A 22487-nucleotide genomic window follows, 5' to 3' on the forward strand; every position below is an offset into this window, starting at 1 on the left:
TAGTCAAATTTTATATAACCGAGAGACTAAGACTTTGTTTGAGCAGCTTTCGTGCTATTTTTTAAAACGGTTTTTTAGTACAAAATGTTGAAAAAAAAAATTACTAGAAAATTGTTTTAGAAAGAAAGAATGAAGCCGTCTCAAATGAAGTCTAAATAGGGCCAATGCTATATCTATATATAAATCTTTAAAATTTTGAGCTATTATTAGGGGAGGAATGATTAGTGTCACTTTAATACATGAACATGAGAACGTGATGAAGGTCCCGCTCAATTTGGTATCAATAAGTGAAACTTTTTTAAGCGTAATGTTTTGTAGTTTAATATTCCAACACTATTATTCAAATTTAAATATGGTTGGGCTTTATTTGGTTAGCTATAGTTGTATATTATCTGTCAAGCTAAGTAGGAATAAAATTTTAATTTGTAAATGAATTGAAATTTTTAGTTTTGATTATGGGTGTCAATAAATAATCCGATCTGATAATCTAATTCTAAGAATTTTGTTTGTGTTAATCCATTTAATGAACTATTTGAGTTCGGTTCTAAACTTCCACACCGTTTAATTGGTCGTTCAGGTTGACTAACAAAATCGATCTTGATCGTTTTAATTTTATTTCTTAATTTTTTTTTTGTTTGTTAGTATGATTTTCTTATTTTTTATCTCTATAATTGATAAGTTATTAAAGAAATAGTACTCAAAATAAGTTTTTGAGTCAGATTCGAATCATTCGACTTGCTAGTTGTGAAACCCTTTATGTAAAAGAAGCTAAACTCTTAAACATCGAGATGATTTTTAGTGTAATTGTTGAAATTTCATTTAAGAAACTCAACAATTGAGTGTTCTCATCATGAAGCAATTATGCAATAGATGACCTACTAAGAAGTTACACCAATATGACAAAATCATGAAATCTTAAGGCCAAAGCGAACAATATTTCGATAGTTATGAATTTGGTTGTTACATTTAGCAGATAGGATTCATATTCTTTTTTTTTTAATCTATTTATTAAACGAGTCAAATTCGAATTGACTGAACTCATACTACGTCAAGTTCATATTCAAAATGAATACAATTTTGGCACTCATAATAATTAATATCTGCCTCTCATTATCAAACACACAAATAATTGTTTAATATATAGATTTAATTTTATTGAAAAATATTATGACATCTTTTAATATTATGGAGATACTAAAATATTATATTAGTAATATAATAATTTATGTATAATAGAATTTATTAAAATAAAATAAAATGATTGTTTTTTCTTATCATCCTATAAGAAGTATAAGACGATGCATATAATATAAATCTGACATTCAAAGATCAAACCAACGGTTCAGATCAATGTATGCGTCGGAAAAAAAAAATATTTATTTTTTAAAAAGGAGTTATGTACGTATAGTTCAGAGGTTCAGTACAGTACAGCCATTACAAACGCACCCGTAAAAGCAAAAGCAGACAGAACCGAAGGCTCCGAGAACAGAACAGAGCACAGAGCTCTCTCGTCATTCATGGCCGAAACCCTTCTCATCGTCGGAGAGTGAAACGAGAAGATCGGCGAAGGCGCTAACAATATACTTATGCGCTTGCTTCCGATTGAGCTTGAGGTAGCAGAATAGGAGTTCGCGGAGGACGGCGAGGTCGAGCTGAGTTCCACAGCCGGAAACGCCGATCGCAGCGGCCATCTCCTCCATGGACCGCCGGAAATCGGAATAGGGGTCTGGTGTGTAGGTTGGAACAGCGACGCCGGCCGATCCGAGGCTGATGGTGGCGGCAGGGGAGTCGAGGATGGAATTGGATGGACCAGGGGAGGCGGGGAAGAGGCGGCGTGAAGCGATGGCGGAGGAGATCGGGTCGGAATCGGCGGCGGAGGAGGAGGTTAGGGATAGGGTTTGGGAGGAGGATGGAGTGTGGGAGTCGGATTCGGAGGAGAGGGGTTCGAAGAGGGAGTTGAAGGATCTGAAAACGGCGGAGGAGGGGTGGCCGGCGGTAGCATGAGGGGAGGGTTTGGTTAACGGAGGTAGAGTTGGGGAAGGGCGTCTTGACCTCGAGAAGCAGCCAAGCATTCTCTCTTTGTGGAGAACAAATGGGAGAAAGGCAGAATGTGTTGAGCGTTGGTTTTATAGTTGTGCTCAGATCTGCGGGAACCAAACCCCCCTTAATCCATGCTCCATGATTGAATATATATATACATATTATTTCATGGAGCCAAATTACTTTAATTTATAATGATTCAAGTGAAGAATATGGGCAAATTATTACTTGTGGTGTCTGGACCGTCCGGAGGCAAATCAGGACGCGTCACGTCACCTAGATGCATTGGGGTCGGGATGATGTGGAGCGTTCAGATTCGCCTTCGGACGAATTCGGACACCGGACGTACTAATTTGCCGAAGAATATGAGGCTCCTTTTTTTTAACAATTAATTTTATTTCATAAGAAAAAAGATATCCAACCGAAAGGTAAAAAAACTAAAAAATAAAAAATACAAAGCTGAAAATACCACATTAATCGATAAAATGCAGCGTAAAATAGAAAGGATAAATAATCCAAATTTTTGGACTTACCACTCGATTGTCAAGTTTGGATCCTCTATTGAAAGAAGAATAAACATTAATCATCCATGAACATAGAAGAATGAACCACCAAAGTTGTCAAAACAAGTCACGACCTTCCAGGGGGGCGAACAGGGAGCCTGCCTCATTATAGTTTGAAAGCCAACACCCCACGGCGTTGCCATCAATCCATAAGTGAAAAATACGAGGCTTGAGCTCAAAATTGACACAAGCTCGGGCTTGATTTTTTATTTTGAATAGAAGTATATGGAGTGTAATTTTAGCTGTAATAGTCCTAGTGAGGGGATTGTGACTTTGGGCGATCAAGTCATTAATAAGAGACAAAAGATAGTAAATTAAAATAATATAAGTATCTTTGGGTTAAATAATATTAATTCAGCCTTCTTCATAAGCTAAGAAGCTTAATTGGACGAAGTTTGGGATCGAATTTGCATACTATATATGAGCATCAATTTAAGCTCAAACTAGAACTAGTGACTTGTTTAGCTCGATTCACCAGCTCATTAGTTAATCAAGTTAGAGCTGACTCACGAGAACAGTTGGCTCACATGCATCCCTAGTTCACGATCTAGGTTTTGACCTGAAAACGATCTGACACGAATAAAATCAATTAGAACCTCTCAATATTAAATGGGTAAAAAATCATAATTCCCATAAAAAAATATTTATGTTTTGATGGGCGAAATAATCACATTTATCCTAATTTGATGTGATAACTTTAAAAAATAACAAAAAAATATAAATTTAAATGAGTTCTTACAAGAAAGCATGATCAATTAGGTTGATACCTTATATAATATTTTATAAAGCAGCTGTAAAAATATTTAAAAATTTTTAAAATGAAAAATTTGTATAAAAAATTATTTTATAAAGAAATAAAAAAATTATCTCAAAAGAAATCTTAAGTTGATTTGAATCCAATCTGACTTTTATATGGGTCCACCACCAATATGATTTGAACATGACTATTAAGAACAGTTACTTTATCTAGTAATTCTTCTCATAATCAATTTCTAAAAAACAGAAATGTTTTTAAAAAGTAAAATTAATTTATTTTATTTTTTAAAGCATAATCAGTTTTTATAAAATTTAAAACATTAGAAACCGGAATTTAATATTATAATTTTTTAATTATAACATATTTAAGAAAAAAATTAATATAAAGTTTATAAACATTTTAATATAAAGTTTAAAAAGATTATTAATCATTATTTTTTTCTTAAATAATTAATAATCTAAAAATAATAATTAATATAATTATAAATTTTAAAAATCTTTTTATAAAAAGTTTAAAGTTTAAAATAATTAATAACTTTTGAAAAACATTTAATAACATTTTCTTGGTTTTAGCTTTTATAAAATGCCAATAACTTTAAACATTTGTGAAAAAAATGGCAATTTATTACTTTATTAATTTTCGGTTTCAATCTTTAAAAAATGGCAATTTATTACTTTCTTAAAATTGGTTTCTTAAGAAACCGCTTTGATATTCCGGCTTTTTAGGGTTTTCGTAATTTTGTGTTCCGATTTCTTTTAAAATTATGTTCCAATTTATTTTAAAATTACAGTCAAAGTAGTATAATTAAGTTTTGTATTTGTTCCTTTTTAAATTTTTTTGTTAAATTATTCCTTAAGCTAATTTAAATTTAAATACGTCACTTTTTATAAAATGCTTCATTCTTAAATGGGTAAAAAATCATAATTCCCTTAAAAATATTTAAGTTGTGATGAGTGAAATAATCCCAATTATCCTCATTTGATGTGATAACTTCAAAAAATGACAAAAAAAAAAAAAATCCGTAACTTTAAATGAGTTATTGCTTTTTACTGAAAAGATGATCAAATAGGTTGAGTGATTTTTTTAAGGTGTCCCGAGTCTGATTCATCATTTTGTGGAACTTTTATTTGGTCCGGTGGCGTAGCTCCACGTTCGAACTCCAGTGAAATAGTGTCACGTGTTCTTACTTTTTACCGCACGACCCGACAACCCAACCCGGAAATGACCCGGGATTGCTATGTTCGCGTATTGCTCGGTATTGCTAGGTATTCGTCGATTTTGCTTTACAATAACGAGAAATACCATTTTGTGAAGACCAATACATAGCAATACCGATCATACTCAGTATTGGCCTTGATAGAGCGGTATTTCTCGTTATTGCCAAGCATACCTAGCAATACCGAGCAATACGTGAACATAACAATCAAGGGTTCCGTTCCAGGTTGGGTCATCGGGCCGCGCGATAAAGAGTAAGAACACATGACGACATATTATTGGAATCCGAACGTAGAGCTACGCAGGTCACATGACCTAATAATTTACCATTTTGTGACGCTTAATTAAGCTTTTTGGAGTAGCTTTTGTACTATTTTATAAAGCATCTTTAAGTATAAAAAAAATTAAAAAGAAATTTTGTACTAAAAAGTTGTTTTAAAAAGTTGTATCAAAAGAAGATAAATTATTCTATGTGGTCACCAAATATTATCCAGAGGCGAATAAGAACATGTCATGTCATTTTTTTTCTCTGTACTGCTTGATACCGGATGAAGTGGCGTATTCTGGCTCCCCTCTGAACAGTTCGATAACCACACAGAATAATTTCTCCAAAAAAAAAAAAAGAGCCTTAGTTGATTTAAATCCATTCTGACTTTTATATGGGTCCACCAACAATATGATTTGAACATGACTATAATAACAATTACTTTATCTAGTAATTTTTCTTATCAATACTGTATAACCAGTTTGAAAATGAACTTTGATTGCTACTGAATTAGGCGATTTATGTGCCCAAATTGCAGGAGAAATATCATTTTAGCAATGCTTTCAAGCCTACTATTTTATTCATCATATTTTTCAAATTTATGATCAGCACTTACTATTTTGTATTTTTATGTGCATTTAATTTAATATAATGAAAAGTAATTTAATATGTAAAATTAAGTTGATTTATAATTGAACAAAAATCATAATGCATATTCAAATTAAAGATTATTAAAACTTCAATTTTAGCATACTTAAAAGTCAAATTGAACGTCTTTATGAGACACTCATTGACATCAAGAGTGATTGGATTTAAATCAGAACAAGCCTAAATCAAGCATTTGAATTATAATTAATATTTTTGGGATATTAAGAAGAAGATTAAATGATCAAAAGTTTACGGTCAAATCGAGGGTATAAACGAGATAAATATTCCAACAAGAAACATTACATGATTCTAGCATCATTAAGGTAATTAAATACTAAAGAAAAATATATGATCAAGCGAGTCAGTACGGGTCGTTTGCAAGAGTGTTATAAACTTTTTTATTTTTCTATATTTACGAGCAATGCAACTCTCATAAATTTGAAAATAAATCCACACGGTCTACATGAAAGAGGGCTAGGACTCTTATCTTGAAATCAAAAGAGCTTAAGAGATTAAAAAATCCAATAACTCCAATGGACCTACTCATGACCATCCTCGTCTAATCATTGTTGTCAAAGCACCATCGTGAGATCACCATTGTCTCACCACCATCATTCGAGCAACATCATTGGACCACTATCATCCAACCACTATCATCAAACTGCGACACTCCTACCATCATCTTCCAATAATAATCCTTTGACCATTATTATCATACTATAAACTCCCAAATACCATCACCTAACTATAATTTCTCATCAATCATCCATCTCCCTATTATGATGCCCTTATCACCATCGCTCAACTTTGTCCTTTGGCCATCATTGCCCAGTTGTGGTCATTTAATCATTGTCGCTCAATTGTGGTCCCAAGACAACTCTCACCTAATTGTGGTCATTTGACAACTCATATTCAACTACAGTACTACAAACACCATCATTCAACTATGGTACTTCGACTCCGATCACCCCACTATAGTCCACCAATAATCATTGTCCAATTTGGGTCTTCCAATAGTCCCTTTATCACAATTACTTGACTTTAATCCGTAAACCATCACCCCCCTATAGTAGTCTTTTGATCATTATTGCTTAACTATGGTCCTCCAACAATGCTCGCTAGACTACAATCTCCTGACCATGAATACACAACTTCAATCCCTCGGCCATCGTGTCCTGACTACAATCTCCCCACCATCATCTCCTAATAATAATCCCAGTGAAAAAGAAATGGTCAAATAAAAATTATGATTACGATCTGAAAAGAAAAGCAACAAAAAAGCTATGTCAAACGAAGCCTAAGTTGCAAACACAAGCACAATTAGTATGTATCTTTAAATTATGGCATAAAGGATATCATGCTTATGTTCATATTGCTTGCGACATCAATATCAAAATGTTGTTTATGGTTGAGGTTATGATAATAGAATTGAAGTTGTTCTTATGGATGGTCAATCTCTCATTAAATTTTTTTAGAATGTGTAATCCAAATAAAACCATGTTATATTGATCTTAAGATTTTAATGAGGCCTAGAATTTATGGCATTCGATGTGGTTCATTGTCACATGTGGGTTATATTAGGTTGGAGTGTGACAAAAAAGAGTAGAAAAAGAAAGAGAAAAAGTCAAATTTTATGATTCTTTAATCAGTACGTGCATATGATCCCTATTAATAGGGGAGGACCAAAATTGACACTAAAAGATGAAAACATGGAACTCATGCCACAATGAGCTAGAGTAGTTAGGTGTGAGTTCAACGTATTTGTGTAATGACTGAGTAGTTGCCTCCACACTGTACATGCCTCGAAGGAAGAAGGCTTACCAACATCGTTAGTAGTAAAGCTATCCTCTTTATTCTCCGTGATATTACTAGCCACCTCATACAGATCCGACTCATTGTTCAAGTTGGGAATAAATTCCCCTTCCTCACATCCCTCTTTTTCAGTACTAGTTTGCTCATTCGATAAATCAACCTGTTTATGAACATGATCAATCATATCTTTAGGCGAATTAAGCATAGAATCTATCGATATATATATATTAGGTTCTTTCACACAAACATTAGAGACCACTTCATTTTCTTCATTGAGGTCTACTAACACCGAAAATTTATTTTTCGAATTCTCTGTAAAACCAGGGTTAACTGTTTCATTAATTACATTTAAATTTTGTTCTAAATTCACGGGGTTTTCTGCGTTATTAGAAAGAATTTCTTCTTGATTTTCTTCGGAAACAATTCCCTCTTTATTTTGAACAACAATTTTTTTAAGATGCGGATGCAACTTGAAACACTCATTAACAGAATGACCATGTATCTTACAGTTTTGACAGAAATCCGGTGTTTTTTCAAACTCAACTTTTTGAAGATAACCAAAAGCTTTTGAACCCACCCAAACCTCCTTCGGATGTTTTTTCGAAATATCAACTTCCACCAGAATTCTAGCAACAGAAGGTCGAGTTCTAGCAGCAGTGGCCTGATCAGTTTGAAGCGGCCTGCCAAAAATCAAACCTAGCGCATGCAAAACTTTAGGGTTAAAGAAATGTAATCTTAGATTAGGAAAAGAGATCCAAATCGGCACAATGGGTGATTCCTCTTTAACATCGAAAAAAGGTGTCCATTTAAGAACGCGCATTTGACAGTTGTTAATGAAATAAGCTCTTCTAGCAAAAATTCTACTATAATCTAGGTCATTAGAAAGCTGAATAGCAACATGTCGAGAATCCATTAAACCGACTAAAAAGAAAGCAGATAACTTCAAATTACCGAAAAAGCTACGAATAGAGTCGAGATTCGGTCTACGCAAACCAAACTTTCCTACCAAGGTGAACTGAAATGGAGATGCAAGTTTAAGGACATCTTCGTCCAAAAGAAAAACAGTCGGAACTCCATTAAACGTCGATTGAGTTAAGTTAGGGATTTTGTCACCTGACATCGGATCTGCAGAAAGAACGTCTTTAAAAGAACGAGAAGGCGAAGAAACCGCACCCTCTCCATCTAAAGAGAAAAAGCCTCTGTTTAAGCCTTGATTAATCGGGCCCGAAACCTTCCCCCACGGGTTGGTAGGTGGAACCCCAGCCATCCCGACAGCCCGAAAGGGCAGAGAGACGAAGGGAACTCACAAAACACCACCTCCAGCGAGATCCAAGCAAGAAAAATGACTGGATCGAGCACAAAATCACTCACACAGCAAGGAAACCCTAAATCGCCCTGACGGCGCTCAGAGCGAGGAGAGAGAGGGTGTGGTGATATGAAACTGATAAAAAATGAAGCATGAGAGATTATTATATGAGGAGTTCAGACATTGAAAATCATTCGATTTTGTGACTGTGAACTAAAAGTGTAGTTATTGTTCATCACTATGCTTTTATTACGCATTTTTTGTTCACAGACACAAAATCGAACGATTCTCTGTGTTCGGCCTCTACACGTAATAATCTCTCCACAAGCATGCATCAATAAGCTTGGAGGCAAGGGCATTAACATTTGAGGCAGTATGGGTGCTGGAACTGGTGGCTCGCTTATAAGGTTAGGGCTTTTGATATGGGGTGGTGTTATTTTTTAGTTTATTTTAATGTTCAGGCTTCGTTTAGGACAACTTTTCTTACTGTTTCTTAAAGCAGCTTTCTAAAAAACTGCTTTAAGAAGCGATAAGAAAGCTCTCCCAAACAAAGTCTTAGAATTTTATATAGGTAAATTGTGAAGTTAAAGTGTAAATTAAGTAAAATAGATTTGAGTGATATGTATGTAAAAACTCTAAAAAATTATGTGTGAAGCATTTGGTAAGAGCGCACACAATAAGAAGCGATTTTGTGTGGTAAGTTGTGATTTTAATTCAAAGATAAATAATAATAAAGATATCTATAATAAGGAAATGTGATTTTTTTAAAAGTAATCGTATGAAATATGCATTAATATAATTTTCTGACTATGGCTAAAAAAATTAAGATCTTTAGAGTGGTTTTAATGAAAAGAAAATTAATAAAAATATTTATATCTAATGTGTACAAAACTATAATACTCCTAATCATATGGTTGTCATAAAATTTAAATATTTTTTTTTCAAAATTATAAAAAAGCACATATATTTGTATGCTTTATTCAAGAATGAATTATGTTCTATCAACCTAATTCGTTAAGCGAAATTAAAATAGCTTATCAAATTAACAATTAATTTAGATAATGGCACCTAATTTATATATATAGGAACGGGGGATCCACCCGCTGCCGCCCCCGAAAGGGCGCATGGCGGCATGACTAATTCTCAGCTGACATAGAAGAGACACCCACCCCAGAAACCTCTTGGCCCGCACTTGATTGGAACTCACTTAAGAGGCGCTGCCGCTCAATGGTAATCGAGCACGGATTGGAGGGTTCTCAACAGTACTCGCTGACCAACCAAGCTATACAACGATGGGTTGAACTCTAAATTTGACATGATTGTAGTCGATCAAGTGTCTCGATGAGACAAATCCAAAAAGCCTAAGATTACTCAATTCTAACATCATTAAGACACTTAAATGCTGAAAAAACGTTCTCTCTTCACTCTAAAGTATGTTGATGCATGACGAAGAAAATAGAAGAATAAACTTAAGAATCTCATCATGCAAAATTATCTCTAGCAAGAACCTTCTCACAAACACCACCAAATTTTCTAAATTCTCCAAAAAAATTTAGTCATCAAAAAGGGTGTATAAGGATTATTAATTATCTATCCTAACTTATATTTATGTTGAAAAATATTTTTCAATGATTATTAATAAGATTATTAATTAATTATTCTAACTAAATTTCGATTAATTACTTATTTAAGTAGAAAAATATTTTTCATTGATTATTAATTAATTATTCTAACTAAATTTTGATTAATTACTAAGGCTAGCTTAATATTTAATTTATAAAAATCACTCAATAGGGAGCTAGGCAACATATTTTCTTCCTAGAAGTGAAAGAGTTGAGAAACCAAAAAATCCTACTCTAGAAAATCAACCTTAACACATTAATCTAAGTAAAGATTATAGATTTGAGCTATTCCAACCTACTATCTTTTTAAAATTAAATATGCTCTAACTTCTTACTTAAAATTCAATCTATAATTAGCCTTAAACCCTCAATAATATATATATATATATATATATTGCATTAATCTCAAAATAAATTTAACAATTCATAATTTCATGCTAATATAATCTAATATCCACGCACAATTTTTAACAACTTGATTATTTATCTATAATTAACCCAATGAGCGTCAACTAGCCAAGTCTTTACGTACTCGTTATAACTAAAAAAGTTATTTTAGAAAGTAATAAGAAAGATGTACCAAACGAAGCCTTAAGGTCGGTTTGAGACAGCTTTCTCATCACTTCATTTTTTCATACAACAACTATAATTTCATTTGACTGTTATTTTCTTACAAATTTCTCGTTGTTTTTCTAAATTTTGTGGTAAAAAGTTACTTTTCTCAATTAGATTAGTTTAATTGCTTTCCCCACAACAACTTTATAATCAACTTCATAAAAATTTACCAATATCCCAAAAAATACATTAATGATATGTAAAAAAAAAAAAAATTTATTAACGTTATATCTCATATTTAAAATATTTAAAAATTTTGGAGAAGTGTCACGGATCAAAACGTGAGAGCCATCAAGTACTTAATGAAACAATGGCGAAGAAGCAAGTGGCTACTTTCAGCCCATGTGAGGAACAGTGCTTTTAATTTCTCTTTGTCAACCATTTCTTCAGCATAATGCTTCACAATTCACATATCCGTTTAGGCTTCATTCAGGATGGCTTTATTATTATTTCTTAGGCTTCATTTGGGACGGCTTTCTTCCTGCTTCTGAAAGCAGCTTTTTAGTACAAAAATTAAAAATTTTGTATAAGAAAGCCGTTTTAAGAAGCAATAAAAAAGCAGTCCCAAACGAAACCTTAAAATAGCTTTTTATATTTTTTACTAAAAAACTGCTTTAAGAAACAGTAAGAAATTCGTTCCAATCAAAGCCTTAATTAGTGACCCCAGCCTTAGTGATAGTTATATGCATGCTTTGCCTTTATATATCTAACAGTTGACTTGAGAGCCTCATAGTCTTTTAAGACCAACCCCACCACTCTTCCACCATCTCTCTCTCTCCTACCTCTCTCTCTCTCTCCTGCCCCCTCTTTCTCTCTCTATCTCTAACTGGTTCACTTTATACTATATACTAATGGAATTGGTACTTGCACATCATGCAGTAATTATGATATTATAATATGAGAGCAATCCTAAATATCCCATTGGAGTTTTTTATGGGATTGTGATTCCATGAATGATAAATAACACAGTATATGATTCTGTGAAAGATTTCATGGCCCAATATTTAAGAAAGATTGATTTTTTATATATATATAATTGTATAAATTTGAGCTCAATATATTATAATTTATCATACATCATTCTCCTTGCTTATTTAAAAGCATTCATAAATTCCATGACAGCTAACCATACCTCCAATTTAAAAATGCAACATGCGATCCATATGCAAAAACCCTAAACCCTAAAATATGCAAAAATGAGCCTAATTTGAGGGAGCTCGAAGTTGATCGGCTCAACCCATTTAGCAAGCAAGTGACATTTTATGTGCGTCCGACTCAACTTATCAAATCAACTTCAAAATTATATATATACACATAGAATTGTACCCAGACTCCAATGAAATGTTCAAATGTGATCAAAATATAATTTTTTATATTATTGTGTATTTGTTGAGTATTTAATGAATATTTACTCCGTATTTAATACGCAATAAATATGTAATAAATACTCAACAAAAATATTCAACAAATACTCAATAAATACTCAGTAAATACGCAAAGTCTGAACACAACTCTACATCCGAACTCCACACATAATAATTTCTCCTACATATGAGATACTTTCAGAATTAGAATACAGACAAAAAGTGCTTTGGAAGGTCAGCCTATGCAGTGAACTTCACTAAAGACTTGTGATAATGTAAACTTCAGAATGATATGCAGAATTTTACTTTGTAAAGGACAAGACTCATCACCTGCATAGCCTCTTTTACATAAATCAAACAATCTTTCTAATTTACTTTCTCAATTTTTACATGGGCAGGCAAAAACCAAAATTCTTCAAAAGTTCACTCACCACAATACATAAGAGACTTGAATTTCATAAATCTAATCTCTGATGCCTTCTTCCATCTTCTCCAGTTGAATCAGATTTATCTGGATGGTTGACAGACCACAAGTTCCAACCAGGAACATCAAGATCTAATCCAGTAAATAGGAGAGAATCCAGATAGATTTAAATGGCCGAAAACTAAGCCTTTAAGAGATCAAGCTGGTACACAAAAGGAAGAACTCAAAGTTGGTGGCAACACACAGACTAGGTGAGGCCCAGCAGGATTGCAGCTTATGTTGGATTCAGCGACGCCAGGCAGTCCAAGCTGCGGTGGACGAACATAACCAGAGACCAGAGGCAAGCAACTCACAGTGATTACTACCCTTGAACCTGAAATATCCATTAATTTGCTCAGTAAGCTTCTTTTAAGTAACTAAATGTAATAACCCGTACTTTTACTTTACCAATTTTTTTCTGGAACGATTTGAAGTTACTATGACTCTAGAAAAAAATTGGCAAAGTCAAAATACGGATTATTACACTAAATCCATGAAAGTATGAAGTTCCTATATACCAAAAAATTAAAAAAATAATAATAATAAAGAAATGAATTCCAAACCTTGAGTTGCAGCCAAAGATATATGTCCCCTCTTCCTCCCAGCAATCATCCAGTTCTCTGGGTTAGCATCTATTTCATAGAGTAGCTCATCCTACCAGACAAAAGAATCGTCCAAACTTCAAGTTATTCCCTAGTGATAATAATTCTAATCGTGCCGTGTTCATGAATTTTTTTGTAGTTTCTTTTAGTTTTCGATTCTTTTCTTTAACGCTATCAAAATGATTGATTCTATCTATAAATGGGCACTCTCATTTCTCTTTATTAGCAGTTCTAAGAAAATTCAAGACTAGAACATACAATAAACCTCAATTACATTTTAAAACAAGTGTGAATGAGAAGATCACAGAAACCTATTAAAGAACATGGGCTAACTTATTTAGCAATCCAAGGCAACAAAATTTAAGTACTTAAATCAAATTGGATAAAATAAAACAGGCATATTGGATAACTTACTTTGGACAAAAATGATTGAATTTCCTCTGGATCTTTCAACCTTTCAAGTCTCCATTTCATATCAACTAGCTGTCCAACCCTCAGGCAATCAAAGGTAAATGGAAGAAATCCAACCGCCAGGCAAGGATCAAGCACAGGCCGTTGTAAAGGAAGTGCTATCTTAAACAAAAGCTCATCTTTGCCTTCAGGTTTTATATTCACAGGTATATGTGCACCGACAGCTCTATCACCCTCGATTCCATATTTAATATTCAAGATACTTTCTGTCTTCACAACCTCAGTTTCATCTAGGGGAAAAAAGCTATCAGTCTTCCTGTATAATATTAAGTTGTGAATATGGTGTATCAACAACAGATGATTGCCCACATAAAAGAAATATGGCAAGGCATAGTAGTCTTAGGCGTCCTAGCAATAAGTCATTGAAATCTCATATGCGTTAAGCAATTACAACACGCCCACAGCAAATGTTCAGTGAACAGTAACTCAGCGCTACATGAGAGATTGAACCAAGCCAATTAATGAGGTATATTGATTCAAACTTTGTTCAATTAATGCAAGGCACTTGCGTAGTAGAGCAAAGAAGATATATGAATTCACAAACTTAATTACTACCAAAATTCTAACTCTTAATTCTAGTAGTAGAAAATGCATTCAAGTATATTGACGGCTAAACAGACTGAAAAATCACCACACGAAGAAAAAAACTAAAACATCCAACATCGAAAACTGCATGGTGTTAGCATACAGCATTGAGCTCATCCTAACAGGTTCTTAGTGAACAACGCAGATGAGTCTCCTCCCACCATACTAACTCTCATCGAACTGAGCATGTAGCCAATGGGGTCCACCAGTGACATTGCAAATGTCGCCGACGAGCTTCTTCTCACCATGCTGAAAAACCGTGTATAAGAGTTCCCATGCTGCGTCAAATACATCTTCGTAGCTTCAGAGTTTTTGGCTTTAGGTTTTATCATACATGTCTATAATGCACAATGCTTTGCAATTTCTAACATGTATTGGATACAACACGCATCTGAAAAGCCTCTGACATATGTTGAACATGCCAAAAACATGTCAAATTAAATAAAAATTAAAAATAAATTGGACACATCTGTCTAACACGCATGTGTAAAATATTTTATAAATTTTCTTTTAAATATGTTGTGATGTACTAGATCCTTAGCTATACTGATTGCGACTTGATTGTCACATTTCAACTTTATCATGCCTTCAATCTTTATTCACAGTTCAATCAATATTTGTCTACTCCAAATACCTTCACAAATAGTATATGCTAATGCTCTCAGTTCAGATTATGCACTGTTTTTGAAAATAATAGATTGTTTCTTGCTCCTCCATGTCACTAGGTTCCCCCACACAAATGAATAATATCCTATTGTCGATCGACTATCAACCTGGCTTCCTACCTAATCTGCATTAGAATAAAGAATCAATTTTCAATCTTCATTTTTCTTGAATAATAGCCCCTTTCTAGGAGTGTTCTTGAGATATCTCAAGATTTGATATACTGCATCCATGTGCTCCTTCATAGGATTACTCATATTTATCTTACCATATTCACAGCAAACCTAATATCCAGATGGGTGTGGGAGAGGTATATAAGCTTTCTCACAAGACGTTGATATCTTTGTTTATCTACTGGAACTCTATCCTTTTTCATCCCAAGTTTCTTGTTAGGATCCATAGGTTGACTTGTTGGTTTGCATGCCGGTCTCCTTCAGTAAGTCTAAGGTATTTGTGTTGGGAAATAAATATAACTTTGCTTGATCAAGCTACCTCCATACCAAGGAAGTATCTAAGTGATCCTAGATCTTTAACTTCAAACTCCTTGGGCAAAGCCTGCTTGATCTTCATTATTTCTTCTATATCATTTCCAGTAAGGATGATGTCATCCACATATACAATCAATACTGCTACATTATCTCTTTCTGACTGCTTCACAAACAATATATGATATGTCTGGCATTATTTAAAACCATGGCATTTTACATATTTTGAGAATTTTCCAAACAATGCTCGTGGAGAATGCTTTAATCCATAAAAGGATTTCAATAGCTTACACACTTTATCCCTTCCATAAGACTTTTGAATCCCCATTGGAATCTTCATATAGACTTCTTCTTTCGAGTTCTCATTCAAGAATGCATTCTCGATATCTAATTGATGTAGGGGTCAATCTAAACTTACTGCTAAGGAAAAAAGAATCCTGATGGTGTTGAGCTTTGCAACAGGAGCAAAAGTTTCATGATAGTCTATTCCATAATACTGAGTGAATCCACTTGCAACCAGTCAAGCTTTCAACCTCTCAACACTACTATCCACCTTATGCTTTACAGTGAACACATTTTTTTTTCAATGCCATAATTTCCTCTTTAACAACCTATCTCCTTCCTGGGTGATTCAAAACTTCCTGAATATTGGTAGGAATCTGTATATCATTAAACTTGGAAAGGAAGACTTGATAAGTGTCTGATAATCTGCTATAGGAGAGAAAGTTTTTGATTGGATGCTTGATGTATGATTTTTTCTTTTCATTTGATGACTCTTATCTCTTTTTGAAATTCCTCATTTTTTTCCTATGTATGAATTTCTATAGTTGCTGGATTCATTCAAGTATGGTTGATAGGTGCAAGATATGTCTCATTGTTCAGCATATGCTAATGTAACATCTTTTTTGTCGAGGAATAGACAATAAAGATGCATTTTTTTATCTTGAGTCAAGCCTGCTTCTATCTTGTGGATAGATATGAACAAAAGCAGAGCACCCAAAAACTTTAGGTGGAAGATTTGATGATATGAATCGAGCATGAGGATACTAGGTGTTTTAAATTTTAGTATTTGAGTAGATAACCTATTTAATAGGTATGCAGCAATAAGAATGACTTCACTCTATAGATATTTTAGTACTTAGGTGTAGGGGTGTCAATTTTAGGTTACGGGTCGGGTTCAGGTCGAATCGGAACTGACACGAATTCAAACGGGTTAACCCTAACCAGACCCAGGTATGTAAACGAATCGAAAATGCGGATCCGGACCCGACCCGTCGGGTTGCCAGGTTGACCCGACCCGACCGGTACAGTGAAACGCGCAGACACGGGCCGGCGCACGCGGGTGGGCACAGGCAAGTGCGCGCGGACCAGCGCGAGTGCACGCGGGTGAGCGCGGGTGTGCGCGGGCAGCCTCGAGCGCGGGGCACGGGCGCTCGGGCAGCTGTGGGCGGTGCACTGGCAAGCAGGGCAGTGCGGGTCCGCGGGAAGCTAATTTTAAACGGGTTCGCGGGTTGACCCGACAACCCATCAGGTCAACCTGAACCCGACCCGTTTTGAAATCGGGTCGGGTCAAACTCGAAATTTCCAAGTCGGGTTCGAGTCGGATTTTCGTGTCTTGTCAAATATTGACACCCCTACTTAGGTGAGCAACATAATAGAAGGTTGGTAAGAACAATTGTGTAAGATGATCTAGTATGTTTAGCCAATTGACAAGTTTCACATCAAAACAAATTTTGATTTTTTTAATAGATAAATGGGGAAAAAACTTTTCAAGATACATGAAATTTGTATGACCTGACCTATAATGTCATATGATAATCTCTCTATCTTGTCTGACTCTAGAATGACTCTCAACAAACTGACTTGCAATAGGATGATTCTTAGGAGCAGCAATTAAGGTTTGTATGGATTTGAGTGTCTTGATATAATATAACCAAAAACACATCTCAACACTGCTAATATTCTTCTTCGAATCTAGTTTTTGAAAATACATGCATTATTGGAAAAAATTATTAAGCAATTAAAATCACGAGTAAATTTACTAATGGAAATCAGATTGCATTCAAAATTGGGCATATAAAGCATCGATTTAAGGGTGATAGCTTCTATGACAAAAGCAGAACCAGTTTCCAAAACTTTGGATGTTGAGCCATCAACAATCTTAACTACTCGATTTGAATGATAAGGTTGATAGTCATTAAGGAGTGTGATGTCTCATGTCATATTACCTGATGCTCCTGAGTCAATAACCCAAAATTTTGACTATTTTATACCTGAGTAAGCGTGTAGGATGGTAGCAAGTTCTGGAGACTATTGGTTCGTGAGGTTGTTAAGCAGCAACTTCAGCATCTCTAAATGCTCTTTGGTGAAAGGAATAACTTCAGCTTTGATGGATTGATCTTGCATGGTGCTGATAGAGTTCACCTAGCTTTCTTGTGCTGATTGTTTTGCCTTCCAATCAGCTGGTTTTTCACGAATCTTCCAACATGTCTCCTTTGTATGTCCTAGTTTTAGCACAATGATCACACCTAGTTTAGGAAGAGTAGAAGAGTTGTCTATAGATCCAGAGTTTTCGTTGTTTAAACTAGTAATATTTGGGTAGGAGGAAGAGATCTCGCTATCCATGGACATGGTTGGGTTTCCTCGATTGAAAGAAAAGATGAATTTTGGGAAAGGGCTACCGATGCTTGAAGAGAGGTTATCGGCAAGATGGAGAGTTACCGCCTGTCGAGGGTTTGGAAGAAAGGGAGGAAGGTTTTCCACCGGCACTCAAAGAAGGCTTAGGATTTTCTTAGGCTCTAATACCATGAAGAAATTATTTAGAGAGAACTTCAAGTTCTATTATATTCCTTAGAATAATTACATATATATACATTCTAGAAGAATAAAAAAAAAAAAAGGAAAGACATTTAATCTAATTAATTATAATAATCATATCCTACGGATCTCCAATTACAACCCTCGGATTATTGCCCGCGGATCTAAACTGCAACCCTCAGATTATTGCCCACGGATCTTAACTGCAACCCTCGGATTATTGCCCACGGATCTCCAATTGCAACCCTCGGATTGCTGTCCACGTATCTCCAACTGCAGCCCTCGGATTGCTTCCCACGAATTGCTGATGTGTCATCCCCTTGGCTACTTAATTCAACACTAAATTTCTGATTTCCTCTCCAAAGCCTCAAACCAATCACCCTCACTCAATATCTCATTCCCTGAACATTCCCATTTTCATTTTTCTCTGGCGGGTTATAGCTAAGGTTCCACAACAATGCTCAATATCATCTCAACCTCGATGTCAAATGCAGTCACAACACTAGTACTTCAAAATAATCTCAACATCAAAGTCTGATGTTGTGTTGACATCGGCACCAACAATCACACCCTCATGCCATCTCGACATCTAATCTTTGTTCAATAAAGTCTTAGCATCGACAAATAACGGTATCTTGAGATTGATGACCAAAGCCATCTTAACATTAATATTCGATGCCTATTACACAATAATGATGTACGATTATCGAGAGCATTGTCATCTCCCCTCTCGATGTCTAACATGACATCGACACCAATTCTCGACATCCTAATATTAATTATTTTAAGCACAAATTCTAATTAAATTACTTATTATTTTTCAATTATTTTTATTATTTTGCTTATTCAATTTTTATACATGATTTTTTAGATATAAAAATTATGATGTAATATCCAACCTATATCTATGTCCTATGTTTTCAATAATTAATGCGTCTCGTATCCATGTCGTGTCATATCCATGTCGTATGATGTCTATGTCGCCATGTCCATGTCTGAGCATCATAGATACCTACGTGCTTAAAACAAGCGAGTAAACTGCGAGTAATGAAACCAACAAGCGAATACATATACACATTTTATTACACATACACAATAATGAATAGTGAGGGATATACTCTCTCCGTTTAGAGAGAGAGGGATGGAGATTTTTTGGAGGATCTTTCTCTCCTTGTTTAGAGAAAGAAACTAAAGGGGGAATAGAGGACAATCGGTTTGTGGTGAGAGAGGTGGGAATGGTGGAGAGAACTCTCTCTCTCTCTCTTTGTTTAGAGAGAGAAAGAGAGGGAGGAGGAGAAGATAATATGGAGGAATGGATAGGAGGGCTCTTTCTCTCTACAAATTTTTAGAGAGAGAAAGAAAGAGAAAATATTATGTGGTGGAGAGTTTGAGGTTGGTGTAAGAAGAGGAAGATGAGGGTGTGGAAGAAGAAGATTAAAGAAGTTGAAGAGAGAGAGAGAGAGCATGATGAGGGATGGTGGTTTGGAAAGAAGAGGTGGTAGAAGACGTCAAAGAAGAAGGTGGTGAAGATGAATGGAGGGACAGAGGGAGATTGGAGATGAATCGGGTCAGCGACCTAGACAATGGTGACTTCGTAACTGGACAGTAGCAGGAGGTTGGTAGGGTCGGTCAAGGGCTAAAACGACAACGGGCTATATGTTTCACGAATGGAGATCATTCGGTCGTCGCACACGTGATCTAATTTTTTTTTTTTTCAGCTTTGCTCGAGTTGATTAATAAGGTAATTTCAAGAAGATGCCTGGCATTCATGGAAACGACAATTACAATAAAACCCTATAATGTATTTATCGTGTGATCACAAGTTTCCGGCAAGCCATTCATTTCCTTTGTCTCTATCTCACCTCTCTCCCTTGTATGAGGCACCCTAGCACTTACTCGAGCATGCATGCACTCACAGATAGCCTCATTCTACCTCCATCTTGCCCCGCACCTTCCCCTTGCTTCACAAGTGCACTTGCAAGCTTCTGATCATCATGTCTCAGTGCCTTAAAAGCTAGATGCAATCTCAGTGCACTTGTCCTGCTGACAAGTGTGCATGCTTGCGGTCAATCATTAAGTGTGATGTGATTTTGTCAATATATCATCGTCATTCCTAGTAGTGATACGCATTGATGTTTAGCATTATGATATCTTTGGCCTTGATGCTTAGGGTGGTGTCCTCTCTAAACCAATACGTTTCTTCTTTCCCCCGCCACTCATCAATTTTTGTTCTTCCAATCACAATTTGTGTTAAGCAATTTTGTTTTCCTTTAGCTCAGAATCTCCCATTGGTAGCCAAGCTATCTTCTTCACCATCTCCTCAGGAATTCCCACAAGAAATGTTTTTCCTATGGCATCCCTTACAACCAGGATTTCGTCCACTATGTAACCACCTCCTCTTAAGCCCACCCCCCTCTTTTTTTTTCGCAAAGATGGTTAAGGACGATAAGGTTCATGATGTTCTACCTATCTCTTCATCTCGATTTCCCATATACTTCCAGCATACTCCCGTATTAGTTTATCAGAAGCTACCCCCATCACGTCACTGGTATAAGATGAAAAGATTTCTGAGTTGGCATATCCTCTCTCCCCTTCTCTCTAACATTGGTGGGATTATTCAGTTGGGCTTATTGATTATTCGGTTCTCATCAAATTATCCCTCAAAGCTTATTATTCAAGATTCTTGTCCAGGAGAACATAATAAATGATGGCTTCTCAATGTGAATGCTTAAGTGGTCACCTTTGATTGTTTCAAAGACCCTCATGTAACTCTTATTTGAGTTGTTTTTCCTCATCTCCAGATTAACTATTTCAAACAATCCACCTTACTCTCTTAGCACTATTTATGATAAAACGCTTGAGGTGAAAGCTCCTGCTACTAGCATTTTAGACAGTTAATGGCCAGCATTCAAGTGAAAATGGGCATCACTATCCTTTTGGAGAATGAAATTTAGATTCATTCCTTTGATTGTGGCTATTGGCAAAGGTTCGTTTTGAAGGTATCACTTCATATTATTGTTAGTGTAAAATTTTTGGACAAAAGTTCTCACGTTGCTTTAAGGGTACAACCATAACTTTTGCGTAAACCACCTAGAGATCAGGATAATGGGGAGCAAATACTTGATAGAAATAAACCTTCTCATGCAATGGCGGCAGCTTCAACTTCTTCTGATATGATTTATAAACAAAACTTTGAAACAATCTTGGATCCTACATTAGATTCAACGCATTCTTCGAAAGTTGGCCCAAGGGTGATGATTTCCACTACCCCTATTCTGAAGACTATTAATCCAAATCAACCAGTGGTTTACGTCATGATCATCATCTTATTGTTGGGGATATTGATGATCCTGACTCTCTATTTGCTGACTCTGATGTTAGTATTTCTAGCATTCAAGAGCTCATGAACAAAAAATTTAAATGTCCATATACCAAGAGAGGAATAAATTATAAGAAAGTATATCATCACTATTCTAAATATACAAGACTTCAAGTTGGATGTTTTTACGTAGCATTTTTATTTCTTCTCTTCTAGTTGATGGCTCTAGCTTCATTGCCTTCTTGTTAGTGTTGATGGTATTTTTTTTTTTTCATCTAGCAATTTTCTGCAACTAGTTCATGTTGTAATTTTTTATGACAAATAATAAAAAATTTTGGTTTTTAAAAAATAATAATAAATAAATAAAACATGATTTCTGGCAAGAGAAATTGGATTACTTTGAAGGAAAAAGAAGCATACCTGTTCTAGAAATATTTCCAACGCATATGACAAATAAGATAGCCGCTCTAGAGGATGGAGAGACTACAAAAGGGAAGAAACTTGAAGTTGGTCTCCCATCTCCTTTCCCCACATGAACAAACCCTGGTTGAAGGTCTAACCATGCATCACATAGTTTCATAGAAGCCTTCACTTGGGAATATATAATTACCTATACAGGCCAGAAATAAAATCCAAACATCTGTCAAATGACATTATAAGGGGCATTGTTGGATTATGCACCTTTAAAAACTGGACTGCTTTATAATTCTTAATGATAATGTGAATGTAATTTTTGAGGAACCCAAGGAATTCAAAACTAGGAAATAACCAATCTAGTTTTGATCAAGCCTTGACTATTTTTGCCCGAAGAGAAAGTTCATAAGAAATAAATAACCGTACAGGATTTCTGAAATGCTTCAAGGAATTTAAAATCC

General features: G+C 35.1%; 2 protein-coding genes across 2 annotated transcripts; both read right to left on the minus strand.

Annotated features, from left to right (window-relative positions):
* Positions 1-1373: 1373 nt before the first annotated feature.
* LOC110107579 (transcription repressor OFP12) lies at positions 1374-2278 on the minus strand. The gene has a single exon (XM_020837855.2). It carries the CDS (start codon positions 2070-2072, stop codon positions 1512-1514), a length of 561 nt encoding a protein of 186 aa, XP_020693514.1. The 5' UTR covers positions 2073-2278; the 3' UTR covers positions 1374-1511.
* Positions 2279-12357: 10079 nt separating this feature from the next.
* Positions 12358-22239, minus strand: LOC110107580 (trafficking protein particle complex II-specific subunit 130 homolog). The gene is made up of 4 exons (XM_020837856.2): positions 22033-22239; positions 13687-13973; positions 13234-13324; positions 12358-13004 (listed from the first exon to the last, which is right to left on the minus strand). Exons 1-4 carry the CDS (start codon positions 22190-22192, stop codon positions 12829-12831), a joined length of 714 nt encoding a protein of 237 aa, XP_020693515.2. The 5' UTR covers positions 22193-22239; the 3' UTR covers positions 12358-12828.
* Between the last annotated feature and the right edge of the window lie 248 nt (positions 22240-22487).

This window comes from Dendrobium catenatum, unplaced genomic scaffold, assembly GCF_001605985.2.
Source record: "Dendrobium catenatum unplaced genomic scaffold, ASM160598v2 fragScaff_scaffold_543, whole genome shotgun sequence".
Lineage (NCBI taxonomy): Eukaryota > Viridiplantae > Streptophyta > Magnoliopsida > Asparagales > Orchidaceae > Dendrobium > Dendrobium catenatum.

Coding starts and splice junctions, on each gene's coding strand:
- LOC110107579 (XM_020837855.2), bottom strand. CDS start 2,072: ATGCTTGGCTGCTTCTCGAGGTCAAGACGCCCTTCCCCAACTCTACCT.
- LOC110107580 (XM_020837856.2), bottom strand. CDS start 22,192: ATGAAACTATGTGATGCATGGTTAGACCTTCAACCAGGGTTTGTTCAT. Junction 13,974..22,032: donor TGGAAATATTTCTAGAACAG/GTATGCTTCTTT, acceptor TTTTTCCCCTAG/ATGAAACTGAGGTTGTGAAG. Junction 13,325..13,686: donor TTCAATCATTTTTGTCCAAA/GTAAGTTATCCA, acceptor TTTGTCTGGTAG/GATGAGCTACTCTATGAAAT.